General features: G+C 38.8%; 2 protein-coding genes across 2 annotated transcripts in view; one reads left to right on the top strand and one right to left on the bottom strand.

Annotated features, from left to right (window-relative positions):
* Positions 1–1,327, bottom strand: part of LOC120728585 (semaphorin-4E-like) — a 16,416-nt gene extending 15,089 nt beyond the window's left edge. The window contains exon 1 of the mRNA XM_040023602.1: positions 1,215–1,327. The gene's annotated coding sequence lies outside the window, so the exon portion shown is untranslated. The remainder of the gene's footprint in view (positions 1–1,214) is intronic.
* LOC120728587 (serine palmitoyltransferase 2-like) overlaps positions 1–18,470 on the top strand; it is a 20,481-nt gene extending 2,011 nt beyond the window's left edge. Inside the window, exons 2-12 of the mRNA XM_040023604.1 lie at positions 2,037–2,231; positions 3,226–3,380; positions 5,496–5,644; positions 7,228–7,352; positions 7,842–7,935; positions 8,418–8,523; positions 9,249–9,468; positions 10,096–10,222; positions 11,727–11,862; positions 12,792–12,921; positions 16,130–18,470. Of these exons, the coding sequence (XP_039879538.1) occupies positions 2,037–2,231; positions 3,226–3,380; positions 5,496–5,644; positions 7,228–7,352; positions 7,842–7,935; positions 8,418–8,523; positions 9,249–9,468; positions 10,096–10,222; positions 11,727–11,862; positions 12,792–12,921; positions 16,130–16,249 (1,557 nt within the window). The 3' untranslated portion in view covers positions 16,250–18,470. The remainder of the gene's footprint in view (positions 1–2,036; positions 2,232–3,225; positions 3,381–5,495; positions 5,645–7,227; positions 7,353–7,841; positions 7,936–8,417; positions 8,524–9,248; positions 9,469–10,095; positions 10,223–11,726; positions 11,863–12,791; positions 12,922–16,129) is intronic.
* Positions 18,471–19,723: the final 1,253 nt, after the last annotated feature.

The following is a 19,723-nucleotide window of genomic DNA, read 5'->3' on the forward strand; positions in this document are numbered from 1 at the left end:
AAAAGTTTTTCGTAAATAAGACAAAGGAAGAGGCGAAGTACATTGTATGCACAATGACATGGAAGTTTATTCCTTTTAAAGTCTTAGTTAGGAAATGTTGTCAATCTCTTTTTAGGCTAGGTTTGCATAAATACAGGTGGCAGCGGTTGGGTATCACTGTAACATAATCCTGCGTAGTATGGCTTCAGCTACTGACTTTTTTTTATTTTTAAGTAATCAAAGGATATTTTTCACTCAAAGGTTTCATATAAATTGGAAAATGGTGAAGAAATTGAATAAAATGTCGTTTAGCACCAGATATGACAAAGACGACTATATTTGAAGAGCAGCAAATCAAGTTTGTGTATTTTTTTTGTTTTGTTTTTTTAATTTTCAGCTCTCTGATGTTACACAGCACAAAATATCAGCCACTGCCATTGTTAAGATACTAGCGAGCTAATTTTAGTCAAGAAGGTGGATAAATCGGTGCATCTCTACTCAAAATATGTTTCAGTTATCAGAGCACTCCCAGGTTAATTTCAGCTAGATCAGCAGATTTGTCAAACATATTGTTGCAGTTTGATTTCCTCATTTCTTTTCACTTTGTTTTTTACTGGCACTTTGGCTTTCAGAGTATCATCAGGTAGACACCCTGCAAGCTAGCAACGCTGGTCTCGTATACTAACTGTCAAAAATGTAAGTCTGTTTACCAGCATCCATACAAACTGATGATAAAAAAACACCATTCACAATGAACAACACTGTGCAGAGCTGAGTTAAAAAGACTTTCAAAGATAAAATTACAGTGACATGTCGGGGAAAGATGAGCCAATATGACAGGCAAACCTAACTCTGAAATAATTCAGTGGTAATTCTCCATATTAATGCAGACTGATATCTTATCAGTGAGGAAGCTGTTCCACCATGGTAGCTAAGAGAAGCAGGGCTTATTGCAGAAATAACCAATCAAACTGAAATAGGGACTCATTGCTGTCAGAGCTGCTCAGACTTTGTTTGATTTTATGACTTTGAAACACAGAGCGGAGGCTTCAAGCTCAGATCACATCACAGTGAACAAAAAGAGATGTTATCTCAATGTGGAACACATTATATACATGCAATGAGAGCAACCTGCTATGTGAGTGACAGAAATGGCTGCATTCGATATTATGGAGTGTTAAAAGTGAAGCGACCTTTCTTTGTACTATAATTACAAAGTGTAGTGTATACGGTACCTGCGCTTTGCTTGTATGAACTCCTCTTGAAAACTGAAGCGTTTTAAGCTCTTTTTCCTGCTTGACTCACCTCTGAGCACATGCTCCCACTTACATTTAAAGTTGTTATTTTTTAAATGTGCTGTTTGAATGTGACAGATTCAAGTATAAACACAATTCTTCACAGCTTCTTAAGCACCCATACGCATTGAAAGATGCTTTTTGCCACAAGATTATTATAACAGATTAAATTGGTTATTTTTATTCAGCAAAGTTTTGAATCAGTTGTCACATTTCATTGCATAACTTGTATGACCAAATGTAAACCATGGAAGCCGTGGATGCACTGTGGGCTGCAGTGTGAGCCTTGTTCTAAAGCTTGGACTTAAGAAACGTCCTGTTACATTTACTGACAATAAACTACTTTATCGAAGAAATTTAAGCTGTTTTTTTGTTTGTTTGTTTTTTGCATTGGTTCCAATTACGCACAAATAGTAACACAGCGTGATGTGAAACATGCTAGTACTACATATTGATGAGTCACATTGCTGCCACTTGCAACACAATCATCATTATGCCAAACTTGTATATATTTTACTTAAAAAGGGAATAATTTAACCAAAATTTAAGCATTTCTTTGTACTTCTTTACCGTTTTTCTCTGTTCAGCAATGCAGATGATAATGTTTCATGAGTCTTGAAGTTAATTTAGTGTTGGAAAATTGTATTGTTTGGATTGTTTTAAGTTATTTTGTGATTCCTAGTTTGCATGGCAGATATTATTTCATTTCTTTCATTAAAATAAGTAAACCACTTGCTTCTGTACATTTTCTGATTTACATAGGTCTATGCAGCGTCATACAACAGCAGGCTGTACAGCCGGCCCTTCATCGAGTACTTTGAAGAGACCCCCATGATGGTGGCAGTGCTCACATACATGGGCTACGGCATCCTGACCATCTTTGGCTACCTCCGTGACTTCCTTCGTCACTGGAAGATTGAAAGGTGCCACATCGCCAGAGAGAAAGAGGAGCAAAAGGTAAGATGCAAAACAAATGCAACAGTAAATTTGCAGGAACACAAAATCAATTGATCTAAAAGGTGGTAATCAAAGTTATGGCTCATGCTAAGAAATTCCAGATAAAGGCAGCAGTTGAGAAACTTGGCTGCCCTTTACCTAAACGCAGTAGCTGTAGCGTTATGATTGCTTCTGGCAGGGATTCATCTTGCATTTCAGGTGTTGAATAGTTCTTATCTGGGAGACTGAGCTCTAATTACATGTTGCCTGGTGACCAAATTGTTGCAGTGTTTGTGCGGGAACAGTAGTGATAACAAAAGGGGGGGGGGGGGAACCTTTTGTAGTTTCATTAATCAAAGTAAGCCAATGTGATATTTGCACACTACAAAGCAAGCATCCATCCCAATCACTAGAATCTGCAATGTAGGTTGTCATATTGCAAACATTTTAATCAGCATTGCTTGAAGCTTGGTGTTTTTTAAAGAAAGCAAGCATCAGTTGTTTGAAATGAACCTGTCAGCTGTAATTATGTCCAGCTATGGGGAACTTTACATAGAAATATTCTTTGTTGCCTTTAATCCAAAGTGTGCATGCTTAAGATTGCATTTTTGTTAGAGGTGGAACATGTTTAGAATGTCTTCTGTGTCACCCACTTTGTTTCCAACATCTTATGTAATGTGTGAAAGTAAAGCCCATTGTTCTCAGAATTTAGTTATGTCAAGTAAAGGAAGCCTTTCGTGGGGAAATCATTAAATGGGCCCGACGATATCGGACGGATGTTTTCCTCCATGAAACAAGGAATATCAGCTCCGTTGATCATGTGTTTTCTTTTAAATGTTGTTGTAATGCTTAAACTGGATGAGATTAAATTCTTTCCTTGTGAGCTTTTGAAGAAACTTGAAACTGTGAAGATCTAGATATCGTTACAGGAAATACCAGTGATGTAGGAGAAAATTCCTATATGTTGTGCTGCTTTTTACTTTCCTTTATTATCTACCTTTTCATCCATGTGTAGGATTTTGTACCGCTCTACCTGGATTTCGAGAACTTTTACACCAGAAACCTTTATATGCGGATAAGAGACAACTGCAACAGGCCTATATGCAGCGTCCCGGGAGCCAAGATGGATCTGATGGAACGAGCCACCTACGACTACAACTGGACTTTTGAGTGAGATTAATGTAGCTTTCATTCAAGAGCGCAAATATTGTTATCATTAAGCTAACCTTAAGGATTTCAGGCACACAATAGCAATGGGAAGTATGCTTTATAACTGCTATGTTACCAACATCACACAAAGTTGGTCAGGTTCCAGACGTCTCTCACTGGACACGGCTTTTTAAAAGCTCCGGCACGCCTTTCCATTACCCCTGATTAAATAAAACACGAAAACTAATGTACAGTACAATAACACTAGACTGATCAATCAGCCAGATATCAGGTGACATTTGCTTAATGTGTTTGCATAATAGACACAAAACTACCTTAACTGAGTTGTGGAATTCAAAAGATGCTGGAAACCTGCCTTTGATATTGACGTGGTTTTCATAGAAATTTTTCACCTGGACATTAATATTAATACACATCCTCAAAGTCTGATATGATACGACTGTATGACTATAATAGGAGTTTTGGTTTGTGACTTGGTGCATTAATTCGGAACAGAATTCAAGATTTATAAGACCAGGTTGCTTTTCCTTTTGAACTGTCCTCTTTTGACAGAGTCTGTGCCCACTCCAGCCTTAGCTTTCTGTTGAATTTCTCTTTTTTTCAGCACAAAGTAATAAAAGAAGCTGCTCACTGGAGGTTTGTTACTTTTGTTTCACACTAAAGGCTGTTGTGGTGAAAATCCTGTTATAGCTGATTGGATAAGTGTAGAGTTGTTCCTAATAAAGTTTATTTCTCTAGATCCTAATAAAAGTAGAGAAATCTTGAACACATTTATTACAGCATTATATTGCATAGAGCAGGTACGATTCTCACCTTGTTTACCTCTGTGTGTAGTATGTAAATTCTATGAACAGACAGAACATGTGTACTCAGACAATATAAACATAAGACAAGACATAAGACCAGAAGCTTGTTGTTTAGAGTCCATTGATCACTAATCCTTAAGCAGGGTTTGGTTGCATGCACATGAACAGTTAAGGTGGACAGGGAAGGTTGGATTGCGTTTTTAATTTGTCTCGTGGTGTGCTTTGGAAATCATCCTGTTGATGCAAAAAGAAATAAAAATGCTATTTTCTGCTTGTCAGACTGTGTTACCTTTGACCTTTTTGTAGATTTAACTAAAGAAATGTGAACAAATTCTGTGGTTTTGCAGCAAGGTGCTAATAACAAAGCTACAGTTTAATAGTTTAAAGTTGGCTCTTTGCCAAGTTGTCTGTTTGTGGAGACACAACACTGGCTCATCCAGCGAGTTAGGTGCCTTTTTTATGCTTAAGTGTTTATATTTCAGTGTTAAGTGGCTTAACAAAGAAGGCATGTGTCTGAAAATGTTCAGGTACAAAGACTGGACTGGAAATAAAAACCATTGAAAGACTTAAAGGAAGCCTGGAGAATTGTTCCTCAAGACAACTTTAAAAATTGCACGTCGTTCTGGTTCTTGGCTGCAAAATATAAAAACATGTTGAATGGCTCTAAGACTTTAGTACAGAATTGTATATGTAGCAGTTTTGTCTTTTTCTTTAATCTTGCTTATGCATTTCAATGATGCTGTGGTTCAGCCATCCTGCAAGCCAATTCAGATCTAGAATAGAATATTTTCTGATGTAAATGTAGTCTCAGAGGTGTAGGTGTAAATTTATCGAGGTTTGAAATGCAAATTGGGCTAATATTTAACCTCTGATAAACCCAGTGGACCCTAATCTAGTTTCCTTTTTGTGATTTGTGTGACTGATGGTGCGAACAGATAGTTTTTGTTCTTTTGTTTCTGTATTTTAAATATAATATATATATACTTTATATTATTAAGGTGATAACCCCAGAATGAAGAGCCATGTAGCGTCCATCTCATATTAAAATCGGTCCAACTTAGATCTATAATGTTTGTGAAGTCAGACAAAACACACAAGTGAGAAGATGTGGGAGAGACAGAGACCAGAAAGATTGGGGGGGGGGGGAAACAAAGAGCACGCTGATGCTATCCAACCTTTCAGTCTAGTTTTTAATTACTTCTACCAATCATTACTATTAATTATACCAATCTGTTTCCCAAATCATTAGTTTCTTCTCATTGATTGTTTCCTGTGTCTGTTTATCTTCTCCTCTCGCCCTCTCTTGCAGATACACGGGTCGGGTAGTGCAGGATGTGATTAACCTGGGCTCGTATAATTACCTCGGCTTCGCTGAGAATACAGGTCCATGCGCTGACTCCGCAGCTGAAGTCACCATGAAGTACGGTGTTGGAGTTGCGAGCACGAGGCAGGAGATTGGTACAAACACATGGCAATACACAGACACACCCGCTACCTTTGCTATCACTGCTGGGTCTTAAATGGCAAGACTGAGCACAGCTGAATTCACCTCGGTAAACAAAATGTCATAAACCAGTTAGTTTAGTAAACCTGTGGGAACTAGTATGATGATCATCTGTGCACGGTGTTTGAGCCAATTGCAAATTACCGTGACTTTTCTGTCTTTACAAATGCTTTCAAATAAGTCTCACTGACCACTTTGTAAAGTACAGTTTAGGCATTAGTCTGGTGTTGGAGCACCTTTAACCTTAAAGGTTTTAATTCTTCTTGGCAGAGATTCAGCAACATGCTGGAAACATCCAAACGCATATATGATGCAAATCTCTCCCTTGGTTGTAACGAGTAGTTATTTGAGTTACTATTGCCTTCTTATCAGCTTGAAGCATGCTCCTCTAACCTCCTACAAACCACAACCAGTGAACTACTGCTCTCACTGGATCTTTTCTCTTGTTGTGTGGGAAAATCCCAGTAGATTAGCAGGTTGTGAAATGCATCGGGCACCATGCCACATTAAAAGTCACTGAACTCACCTTTCTTCCCCTTTCTAATGCTCATTTTATCTTGACTATGTTTACATACCTAAATGTGTTATCGTTGCCATTTAAATAACTGATTTAATATAGCTGAACACGTCCCTAATAAAGTGGCTGGTGGGTGTAGATGGCTGTAATGCTTATGTACACTATAGGAGTTTATGTCCAACATATTATATTGTTTGTTGAAAAATATTTAGTCATAATTGACCACTTAAGTAGAGCTTGGATCTTGGATTTGTACGAATACTGGAAATGGAGCGAAACACAAAATATTACAGTTACTGGTTAATGTTGCAAACATGTTGTATCCTGATTGTTTAATTCATACAAAAGCAAAGAGACAATATTTAAAGTTTTGATAACCTCACAGGATGTGAAGAAGTCTGTGCCCCTATGTGGGAAATACTACATGTATCATAATAAAATCCACAACTTTATGTCTTTACACTTGGATGTTATATGAACTGGACAAACAAGATATATCATGTGAACTTTAAGTATCTGAGTATCGACAGGTTCCTTTTTTTAACTCTCCAGACAGAAGCGCAAATTGATTGGAGCAGAATGCGATCAGTGCAGTTTGTCAGTCAGCACGATTATGCAAGAAATCTCAAGGTGAAAGTGATTAAACTTGGTGGGGAGGAGAAGCATGGGCAAAGGAGGAAGCTGTTCTACTTGGTGAATATCTGTCTCACCATCTTAACTGTGAAATAGGGAATTGGCTTTGGCAGTGGATCCTTGAGTTATCTTGTTTTATTTAACCTGAACAAAGCTGGGGTAGCTGTTTCCCTCCATTTCCAGTCTTTATGCTTATTTTATTGATCTTCTGTGGTATCATCTCCCAGGAGAAGCAAGTAAATAAATAATACTAAAAAAATCTATGTCAGTTTTAGAACTTCAAGGTGTTCAGTGGTATCCATTTATTTTAAGCTCCAATGTTTTTTGTGGGGGGGGGTTTTTTTTTTTTCTTTTAATTCATGTATTTATTTATTTTTTGTTCCTCAGGTAACCTGGACAGACACGAGGAGATGGAGAAACAGGTGGCTAGGTTCCTGGGTGTGGAATCAGCCATGGCGTTCGGCATGGGATTTGCAACTAACTCAATGAACATACCAGCACTCGTTGGCAAGGTAAGACCCCAAGTGACACAGGGGACAAGGATGAGCTTATTTCCAGCAAGATATCCTGGATGTTCATGGGTCTTTTCTAAGTATGTTTACTTAATAGTACGCTATTGTAGGTCACCAGTTACACCAAGCACCTTATGTTGGTTGTGTGTGTTAAAGTGAAAAAGGAGCAAACTAAGGAAGTGAAAGCCAACAGTGGTGAGACTGCTAAAGACTTCCGCTCTAATAAAATGATTCAGACCTGCTGGTATAAAGGCGTAGGGTTAGACTCAGAGCAGCGAGGTATGAAACAATGCAGTTCTACAAAGCAAGCTGCATTCTCAGTGTAATTCTCTCAGCAGAGGTTGTTCTGTATAATTGTAAAAAAGGATTCTCCAGCCTCTCACCAGCCAATAAAAACAATGTTGACTAAAAAAACGTAGCAGTCCATCTGCTATTGTGTGCAACAAATCCTATATGTGTGAAATATTAATGCGAATTAATCTTCTGCAGGGTTGTCTAATCCTGAGTGATGAGCTGAACCATGCCTCTCTGGTCCTGGGAGCCAGACTATCTGGGTCCACCATCAGAGTCTTTAAACACAACAGTGAGTCTCCTATTTGTTCTTATCCATCTGCCTCCTATTTGCATTTATTCCCATGCATTAGCCATGTCGTAAAACTTCCATTGCTTCTTAAGGTCTGTAATTATAGCGCTTTTTATTAGTTTGGTTGTCTGATCTAATGTTTGCCAGCTTTAAAACAACGTCAGTGCAAAAGAGAAAGCATTTTGATGTAGCATACAAGACCACTGCTAAAACCACAGCTTTCATTTTGAATGTTAACACTTCAGATTTTTGTTTTTTGATTGATTTTGATTTTATTGATTAGCATTCAAATTCAAATCTCAGTGAAAACAGTGAAAAACAAAACAAAACAGTGAAAACAGAACAAAAATCTACCATAAAGAAAGAAGGAATGAGACAAGGCTAATCAAAAGGTATTGGCTGAAGCATTTGCTTATTACGCCAACCCTTTTCACAAAATATCTGAGGGAGGGAAGGAAAACAAACCTTTTTTTTCCTGTCAGATATGCAGAGCCTTGAAAAACTGTTGAGAGAAGCCATCGTTCATGGCCAACCCAGGACTCACAGACCATGGAAGAAGATCCTAATAGTGGTTGAAGGCATTTACAGGTACTGCTTTGATTTCCTGTATATGTCATACATGACTTCATGGGGAAAATAAATATTTAGAACTTTTTAGTCTGTTAGATGTGCATATTTAATCTATTGGGAGTACATTTAAATCTTGTCTTTGGTAGGAGAAAGTCTCAGCGCTGAATTTATACAATTTTTGCAACTGTGCTGAAATTGTCTTTGGCCTTATGCAGTAGAAAAGAAGGAGTTGCCCACTTTTAAAGTTCCCTTTATTTTCCTTCCTAGTTTCAGGTTGAGCAAGACCTAAAAACTTTATTGCATAAGCAGCAATTCCATCTGTGGCCAAAGCCCCTGGCTGGATTATTAAGAATGATTGTTGATGTATTTCTGGTGCAAAGACATACATGCATTAAGCACATGCAAGAACAGGTTCAGCTTCCTCTGATGGTTCATTCAGGTTCAGCACTTTAAACTGTATTGAGAATGTGTCAGTGCTTAGTTAGCTAACCTGATTCTGTCTGATAGGGTGCTACAAAAAGCATTTGCAACGTGCAAGACAGTTTCTGCTGTCTTTTTTGTTTTTTTTAATAAGTTTAACTTTTTTTTATTTGAGTCAAAAGTCATTTCAGCTGTTTATTCTATGTTGACAGCTGTTGGGTGGATAGTTTCTGGTGCAAAAGCTGAATTTGTTGGGAAAAACAAAGCTGTAACACCTCAGGAGATGTAATGCACCTTCCACTCTGCCTGTTTCCTCCCTGCAGCATGGAGGGCAGCATAGTGCGCCTGCCAGAAGTGATTGCCTTAAAGAAGCGCTACCGGGCCTACCTTTACTTAGATGAAGCCCACAGTATAGGGGCCCTGGGTCCAAGAGGAAGAGGTGTGGTGGATTACTTTGGCCTCGACCCATGTGACGTGGACGTCATGATGGGCACTTTTACCAAAAGCTTTGGTGCTGCAGGTGGATACATCGCAGGGAAAAGGGTGAGCTTTATCTCTTTGTTTATTTTTTTATTTTTTGAAGGGAAAAAAAAAGGGGGGGAAAGAGTGCATTTTCTAGCATAACATCTGTTTAAACTCATAGTTTTTCAAGAGTGCACTGATGCATGGACTCTCTAAGCGTCACTTGTTGCAGACACGAGTGCTAGTCATTGCAACAGTGCGTGTTGCATTCTTGACAACAAAGCTTGCTTATCGAGATGGTTATCAAGATAGGACACTTTGTCTAAATCATCATGTAGTGGCGTCTTAGAACTGCCGAAGCCCTCAAGCAGAACAAAGGAGTCGGAGAAAATTGGTCATGAATCACTTAGGAATGTGTTAACAGGTTACAGGATGTAGCTCACATTATGCTTTTAATGACTTTCATATCCTTCTAAAAATGTAACGGGCAGATTGACAGGTTTGAGAGCGCAAAGCGAAATTCAGTTCTCACTTTGTGCTTATCAGACTGTTGAGGTTTTTAATGTAAATCTGGTGCTTCTAAAAATAAAAAAAACATTTTCACATATTCGTGAAAGAGGGAAGCAACAAGCAACGTTGTGAGGGACTGAGAGACTGCAGCTGTTCATGCGTATCTGCTTAAGTCTTCTGTGTGTCTCCTGGGTTTAGGAGCTCATCGAATACCTGCGCTCCCATTCCCACAGTGCGGTCTACGCCACCTCCATGTCTCCTCCTGTGGTGGAGCAAATCATCACTTCTATGAAGTGCATTATGGGAGAGGATGGCACAACAATAGGTAAGCCTCAGTCCAGATTGTTCACTTTTTTTTATATGTGAGAAAACTGCATTTCAAGATAAAGTGTAAAAATGTTTTGCTTTTAAGGGGTCATTATGTTGGATGTTGAGACAAATCTCACTTTCCACTTGCATATAGTGCACTCCACATGCACTGCAGTCCATGACCACATCTGAATCTGATTGGTATATAGGCACACAAAGATGTTATGTTGAGGTCAGAAAACTTCCTCTATAGATTGATCAAAGAGTGATAAACAACTAAACTCTGCAGCAACGTCAAACTGCAAAACAGTTTCGGATTAAAAATGTAAAAGTTAAACGGCCAGTTTCAGCAAACTTCAGGCTGTTCTTGCATATTTACTATAGTGCATAATGGTGCAGGTCCTTGGTTATTTGTTTTGTTGCATTATGTTTATAATTTGGTGACGTCTCCACTTCTGATGATTTTATGTCAGCAGTAATTGTTATGATGGGCCACCAGGTGTCACTGCAAAGTTAAGAATTTGTGGACTGGAGCCAGCATCTGGTCTTTTTCACCAGATGTTATATAAAGAAAAGGAGTAGAAGGGGAAAAAAGAAGGATGTCCAGTTATAAATATGTATGTATTTTTTTATTTTATTTTTTTTTTATAGTGGATACTTGATTTAATTAAAGAGGTTAAGGAATATTTTATGATGATCTGTTTTTATAGACGAGGCAATTCTATCTCCTCTACATGGATTGTTTAATCTAACTTCATCTAACTGCTAGAACAGTTCAAGATGTCGCTAAGCGAAATCTAAAGTCCACAGTACACAGTTTGATTCAAATGTAGACGTGCAGAACGTTTCTTTTTCATCTTTGGAAAGCATCATTAAGAGCTCATTTTATTTTTTGCACTTCAGGAAAGTCAAATTTAGTAAAGAGTAAACAGCCCTCTGTAAGAGAATCACCTCTAAAATTGAGTTGCAATCAGTTGCAACCAGTGACTGACAAAATGTGGATGTAAAGAAAAATTATTAAAAACCCACAAGAAAAAATCAATCCAGACGAAACTAAATATGGGTAGATAAAAGATGAATGATACAAGCATGACACAATTTAAATCATGCAAATGCAGATTTACACCAAACAAACTCGTTATTATAAACAAATAATAAACTTGTTTGTTAACAAACCCAGACCAACAATAAAAACAAAAACATTTAACTGATAAAGCAGTAAATGAAGCCAGGCTTCATTAATGAGTTTGCTATATCCAGTGAGTGTGAGTAACAAATTACACTAAGCAGAGATGAGTGGATATCACAGCGCTCTGTGAATATTCACATATTGCCCATTAACACATCAGCATGTGATGACTTGTGTGTCTAACACGTTAAAGTTGCAAAGCAAACTGCTGTCATCACACTGCAAAAAACAAAACCTAGATGATTAAATATAGATGATCTTAGAACGCAGGACATCCGTGTGATTAACTTCCATCGTGCTTCATATCAACTCTGTCTCCAATCATCCTTAGGCAGTGAGCGTGTGCAGCTGCTGGCAGAGAACACTGTCTATTTCCGCAAGAGGCTTCGAGAAATGGGCTTCATCATCTACGGCAACAACGACTCTCCCGTCGTACCCTTGATGCTCTACATGCCCGCCAAGATAGGGTGAGCCTCCATCTTTGCTGTTTACTACTGCTCTGATTGCTGGAACTCTTAATTGGAGCCTTTAGAGCAATACAGTGCGATCAATCATATCATTTGTTGATGGGTATTGTTTTTTTTCCCCCTGAAATATTATTAAGGTAACAAGTTTAGAAACTCTGTTATAACAGTGGACAGTAGACAGTGTCCCAACGTCACATCACAAGAGCTCAAGGTGTTAAACTGACTGCAGAAACTGAGTCTAGGTGCACACATGCTTCTTTAGTATCAGTACAATGACTGTACCTCTGCAGCTTTAATTAATCCTGCTGTAAATATCAAGCAAAACACTGGGACCAAAGCAGGTTTGGGACCATTCCTTTTTTCTTCTAATGAAGAATTTTTCTGTCTTGGTAAAGCTTCTGCAGACATGTTTTCATAGAAGACTTTACCCATCTTTTTTTGTCTGTCATACTCTTTATTAAACCTCTGCGGTTATTTTTGCTATTCAGTTTTTTCAACTCAATTCAGTTTTATTTATACTGCACCAAATCACAACAGTTGCCTCAAGGCGCTTTATGTTATATGGTAGACCCTACAATAATACGTACAGAGGAAAAACCCAACAATCATGTGACCCACTATGAGCAAGCACTTTGGCGGTGGTGAGAAGGAAACAGGAAGAAATCTCCGGCAGAACCAGGCTCAGGGAGGGGCGGGGCCATCTGCCCTGACCAGATGGGGTGAGAGAAGGAAGACAGGACAAAAGACATGCTGTGGAAGAGAGACAGAGATTAATAACAAGTACGATTCAATGCAGAGAGGTCTATGAACACATAGTGAGTGAGAAAGGTGACTGAAGAAGAAACACTCAATGCTGGGAATCCCCCAGCAGCATAACTAAGGGAGGATTCAGGGTCACCTGATTCAGCCAGCTTTGTCTCTCCCACCAGAGCGTTTGGCAGGGAGATGCTGAAGAGGAACATTGGCGTGGTGGTCGTGGGCTTCCCTGCTACACCCATCATCGAGTCGCGAGCACGCTTCTGCATCTCTGCCGGCCACTCGAAAAACATGCTCGACCAGGTAAACACACACTTAAAAATATCTTAACACGTGTTTAGTATTCAGCATGTCTCATTTAACACATTCTAGATACGATATTCTTTTATGGTAATACTGATAGGTAAAAGTCGACAATGATTTCTCAAAATGGGACAATGTCTTTTTTTTTTTTTTTGGTCTTTAAGACCAAGAAGAAGAAGCTGTTACACACCACTGTGTGTCATTAAATCCTGCTAAATAATGACCACTAAAAATACTGTTCTGCTCTGTTCTGATGTCTGATGATGGCAGTTAATTGGATGTAATATTCTGCAGCTTGTACTTAGTATGCAAAAGCTGTCAGGTTTTTTTTTTTTCTTTAAAGAAAGACTGCAGCACCTACAGCTGCAGATGTATTGATGTTGACTAGTCTTGCGTATCCACTTCTCGCTGTCCACATAGGCGAACGGTCAGGCTGAAGCAATTACATTTCAGTGAAAAACATTCCCCGAATTCCTCTAATTACTCAGAATTGTTAGACCCGAGCCTCTATGAACTAAGCTCACTGGTGTTTTGCTAAGTGTACTTCCACAGGGGTTATGGCTAATTACTGGGCCTGCACACAGATCAGGTTTTTGTCAAAGTTTTTCCAGCATGTAGCTTGTTAGCTAGATTTGCCGGCAGGAGTTCACAAGGAGGAGAAGGGTGCAATTACTAATAGTCTAGCAGTGGCAGGCTTATCTGAGTGGTGCTGGCTGCTACTAGCCAGGCCTGATTTGTTTAGTTATACTCTCTAAAGTTTGTTCATTCCTGTTTCACAGCAGTGTAATGACCTTTGAGCTGTTTGAAACTAAGTGGAGAAATCTAGTTGGCATTAAATAAAGTGAAGCAGTCTAACAGGGGCAAACACTGTCTGCAATTTGAGGGACGCTGATATGATCTCTTTTGACCTCAAATGTCTACCTTTGCAGGATGCCTTGAGTAACTTAGAGCATGCCGAGTCCCTTGCAGCTTAATGTCTGACATCCCATTGCCAGAAATCCATCAAAGGACAAGAATGCCTCACTTGGATTTAGAGAGTGTCAGGAAAAGTCTCCCAGAAGAGGCTCCATATGAAAATAAAGTGTCAGCTGTATCACTCTGCAGGTTAACGTACTGTTTGTTCCCTGTGTTTTGAGTGTAGACCTCAACATTGCTCTTTGTGTTGGCCTGTGTAAGTGCAGACAGTTCAGCTTTGATTACAACACATCTAAAACCGCCCACTCTTCACAGCGAGGGCTCTTCTGCGTTGCTGAAATGAGCTCACTGCAGACCTGTTTGCTCTTCACTACGGGCCACCGTCTTAGATCCTCCACGGTTCTTTTCTTATTTTGACACTAATGTAAATCCTCTCACACAGAGGTTGAGCTTTCTCCTGTGCTTCCTGTCTAATGTGTGTAGCTCAGTTGGCGCAGATACAAACTGTGTCTCCAGGAAGTTTTGTATATCCAGGGTTATGGTATCTCTTCCTATTATTCTCGGTGCACTTCAAAAAATTGAACAAAATAAGCTGAAGACAAGGAGTGGGAGTACTGTACCGTAGTGCTTTTATCTGTCATGGTGTAAAATCTGTCTCCGTTAGTCTTCCTCTCTGTATTATTCTCATGCACTTTGAAGTGTCATCTTGGTTTGTGTGTTTCTTTTATCCGCTGGCGAGCTTTCAGAGTATTATCTTTTCACTCTCTCACACCCACACTTACATCCCGACCTAAATCCTTTTATTGCCATCGTTATTTCATTCTACTGACCGCAATAATCTGTCAACCTTAAATGTCAGGTTATAACTAATGTATCTGAAAATGTGGAGACGGTTACAAAATTGTCCACCTAGTGTTGATTTGGAGGAGCTACTTCGACATCTCATGGCTCAAAATGTTAAAAGCATCAGAGGTAGAATAGTGATTGATTCTTCCATGAAATATATTTTTTTTATTTCATTTTATTTTATTTTTTTTAGCCTACCTGAAAAGCCTTACTTGATTAAGGAGATGAACCAACTTAATATTTGGCCGAAACGACACAGAAAGATACTCATGATTTGACTGCAATAAAACATTTCAGTTCTTTTTATATTTTAAGATGTGATACAAAGCCCATCTGTCATCCTCACAAAGCTTTACCATAAACAGAAGGTATATATTGCTTTACTGGCAACCTACACACATTGAAACACTGAAAAACTCCTCAAGCCCCATAAATAGTCACTTATCCAAAGTTGCATAAGTCCAGGAATTGGTGAATAAACATCTGATGTAATGGGAACAATGTACTCCACGCATGCATGTTACTCCAGAGCTCTAATTTCAGAACAAAAACGCATTGTATAAGGTTTTGACGCACTGGGAGAAACCTAACTGTACTCTGAATTTTTTGAAATTCTCCACTCTTTCTTTTGTATTTCTTTTCCAGCCTGTTACTTTATTATTCCCGGTTAATGTCACCAGTGTGAGATGTGCGACGATAAATCTCGTTTCCTATTTCAGAAAAGCAGCTGTGTGCTGCAGGACTGAGGGATTTAACAAATAGCTGGTGAACAAAATGTAGCATTTGCAATCTTGAGAGAGAAATCTTAATTTTAAAAAGGAAACTGTAGATTCATAAAAACGGGAGTCCAGATTTATGCCAATTAATCCATTAATGTGCTGTTGAGCTGACAGTATTGAATCTTAAAACTTTTTAAAAGGTTGTTTGTTCTGCAGCTTGTTGCTCTGACCTCAAGTGAGCAGAAATCTACTGATGAAGCTTAAAGTTAAAACTGATGAAACAAACATGCATGATGCAACAAAGCAAAACCACATTAAAATTTAAAGACTCATTTCAGCAATATATACTCATCCCTACATTGTGTAATTATTGTCGACCTTATGCTATAACAGCTTGAACTGTAGCACTTCAGTTGCATTAACCAGAACTTGTGCGCTCAGAGTGAATATGTCCCCCTTAGTTGAAGAGCTTTAGATAGAATGACGATTTGCTGCTGTTTGGAAGACGTGTCTGTATGAACTCATCACTTTGCTCTAACACCCAGGTAATAGAAGTGAAAAATGTAAAAGTTCAAACCAGAGATCTTTCCTGCTTCAGCCCCAGTTTACAATTTGGTTTTACGAGGCTGGTGTCTCTGCATCTGTAAATGTCCTCGCTCTTCATGTTGGCCTTCAGACTGACAGCATTTTTTTTTTTTTTCTTCTTCATTGTATAAATGTCTCCACAGGCGCTGAACGTCATCAGTGAGGTTGGAGACCTCCTTCAGCTCAAGTACTCCCGTCACAGACTGCAGCCGTCTTCTGCGCGGCCTTTTGATGATGATGTGTATGAGGACATTGACGACTGATGAATCACTCTGCTGCTTAAGTGGCGTGAACCAGAACAACCCCGGAAAATACAGAGCGGGTTGGTCAGGATGGATCACAAGTCTTCCTTAAGGAGCGACATGTGCGTACGTGCCCCCTGCCATCATGTTGCCAACTCGTAACCTCCCCAGACGAAAGCAAAACGCTTAAAAATACCCTCAGATTTTATTTTGCCTTACTACACGTGCAGAGATTGTGAACAGTGAAAATGGCACCTCTGCTTCTTCCTGCGTCTTTTTTCACTTTTTTTTTTTTTTTTTTTTTTTTTTTTTTTTTTAAAGATTTTTTGTTTGTTTGGTTGTGTCTTTAGTATTTGTGGTTTTGGCCTTTGTTAAGCTTGTAATTACAGATCCAGTGTGCATGTCATCTTTTTGTTTTTTTCTTCTTTTATGACATGAATCTGACTTAAATCGAAAATGTAAGGAGACTAATAAGGAGAACATCGTTACCATCTATCAATGAACGGTCCTTTCTTCCACTCCTTTGAAAGGAGCCGTTATTGTCATAAGTAGAAATCACTAGATGCATTTCCACAAGACCTAATTTGTCACCACCAGGAGCCTGTTAGCGTGCAAACATGACTTTTTTTCTTTTAAAGCCAGTTCCTTGCATTTTTTTTTTTGAGTAATGTAACAGGGAATCTGTCAGTTTAGAGCTAATTACCTGACAGCTTTCCATTTAAAAAAAAAAAAAAAAAAAAAAAAAGAACATTTTGACATTTATTGCTATTATTTAGAAGTTTAGATGGACAAAGTCAGCCTCAAGTCTTAAAGCTAAGCTCACCGTTTGCTAACTTTCACTTCATATTTTTCCTGCTGCATAGCATAGATCTGAATTTAAGCAACAAAGCAGATGAGCACATTTCCCCAAATACCAAATACTGTCTTTTATGTATCTCCAGTAAAGTTAAATATCTGTCTTCAGTAGTAAGATGAAGGTATTGCCATAATTTCGCGTTTGAGAATTTTGTTTGCCTCCACTGAGATCAGCTCTGGGTCAGTAGAACAGTGCCAAAGTGAACAGAACAGATTATCTGTGATGTTTGTATGTGTGAGGAAATGTTCCTGAATGGGCCGCATGGCTCAAAAGAATAAATGTTTAATATCCTGTTCAAGGCTTCAGTAAAAATCACAAGTCAAAATAGAAATCAAAAACTAATGACTCTTTCAAACATTTGATTTTATCTTTTTTTTTTTTTTCAGTAATGAAATGATTGCAATGATATTACATGTTGTTTTTCATTTTCCTTAAGGAGGACCTGCTCTCTGTATTGTTACTGTTAAACTCTTATAGAGTAGCTTTGCATTATTCACAGTTCAAAATAATCTTTATTTATGTGATACTGAGCCTTGGAGCCGCCTCTCAGTTAATCTCAATTTGTTAGAAAATGACCAATTTTTAGCACCCTTTCATTGAAACTGACTTTCTTCTGATTGGTCACACCTCCCTAAGTGTTTGCTGATAACAAGTGGGCGTGGTTTCTTCACTCAGAGCGACACTCGTGATGATTATAACAAAGACATCTTCTCTAAATGAGAGGAACCCCAGGAGGAGAAAATCCTGTTGATAACTGAACATTCAGAGCAGTCTAACGCTGAGGTTTTGGCTCACAGAGATGACGTTTGCATTCACTGACCTTTTTATTTGAAACTTTGGGTAGAATTATTATAAATATCCACTGCTGTAGCTATTTTTTTTTATATATATACACACACACACACACACACACACACACACACACACACACACACACACACACACACACACACACACACACAGAAAAGCTTAAACGCGCCGCTTTAAGTGAATAGCACTTTTATAATAATCAGTGTTGTTGCAAAACTATAAACATGATTTCTTTCACTGACAGAACTACCACTTTCCATTTCAAAAAAAAAAAAAAACATTTAAAAAGCCATGTTGAGATTTAAACACACTTGAGTGCTGCTACTGGAGGAAAAGAAAATGGGGAATTTAACCCTAAAACATAATACACATTATACTGTTACAAAGTCAGCGTCTTTTCCCCCACCAGGACCAGAATTACTGGGACTGTGTTTGTCTTCCTGTTTGTTACGGGGGGGTGTTGGGTCTGTGTTTCCACAAGCCCCGCTAATTCTAGAGACTTATTCATCATGAAGAAAACAAGACAGTCGATCGATCGATTATTTGCGCAAGGGAAGCCTCGTCTGTGTCAACCACGAAAATGACCCCCAGATCTGACCACCTCCTGCTACCTTTTATTGAGAGACAGTTCACACAAAACACGTCAGAACAAAGCCACGCCCCCTTGGTTCTAAGACAAAGCATTGTATGTATATGTGTGAACTTCTGTAAGAATGTGTGTGAGTCAGATCTCCTGCTGACCAAAGGGTCGTAAACGCAGGAAGCTTACATCAAAAGAAGCAGATCTTCCAGATAGGATGTATCTGCAATAAAACATTACAGCCCCCCCCCCCAATCCAGAACCTCGAGAATCTGGGGGGAAGGACAGTGGAATCTCTTTCATCAGAGTTAGCAAGCATAGAAATGACAACATTTAACAATTCACTCTAATAGGGGGGTTCCTCTTAAGTCATGTGACGAGGTTCAAACTGAAGAATATCTATTAGCGCAGGTAAACTAGTGTGGACAGGATCCAGCTCTTTGCTGCTTTGTGCCTGATATTTGTTTTATTGCCTTAAAAAACAAAATGCTTTCTTTGTGCTGAGACTGAGTCAATAATGATGTTAACAGTCTTAGGATAGGCGAGTGTGTTTTGCCTTTACGTTCTTCCACATAAACAGCAGCTGTATTTGGAAATGTGGGCATTTACATTGTACCTACTGAGCTTTGGGACAGCAGCACTCCTTAGTGAAGGCAGCTCATGTCCCACGTGTATATGCTACCGCTTGCATGTGTGCACACTGACGAGTGCTGTGCAAGCGCTCGTCCTTCATACTAAGGCACGCACAGGAGGAATTCATCCCAGAAGCTGCTCTGCACCAGAGCTGGTGGTGCTCAAAGTGAAACATTGTTGTTGTTTTTTTTGTAACCTACTACGATCTGTCTTCATGTCTTTCTGAGGTTGCTGGGTTGTTTAATTTTTTTTATTTTTTAGTCCATCTTTGCGGATCTTCTGATGTGTAGTGTGGGATACTTGTGCAACACGTCTTATGTAATCCATTTGGCTTCCTTTCTGCAGAGAATCGATCACAGATGATCGTTCGTGAGCTGAAAGTTTGTTTGCAATGTTGTTCATACAAATACAGAATGTATGTATGTATTTTTAATTATGAACCGAGAGAAGCTGTACCGTTATACTCACAGCAAATATTTAAACATATGTTTACGTTATGTAAAGATTTTATGTCCTGACATTTTACTAAGGAGTTTCTGAACATTAATTAGATCAGTTTCCCTTCAGTTCATTGGTACTTCTCAGTAGTCCTCTGCAAAGACGGCATCTGGTTTCA

This window comes from Simochromis diagramma, unplaced genomic scaffold (genome assembly GCF_900408965.1).
Source record: "Simochromis diagramma unplaced genomic scaffold, fSimDia1.1 OVJJ01000303.1, whole genome shotgun sequence".
NCBI lineage: Eukaryota > Metazoa > Chordata > Actinopteri > Cichliformes > Cichlidae > Simochromis > Simochromis diagramma.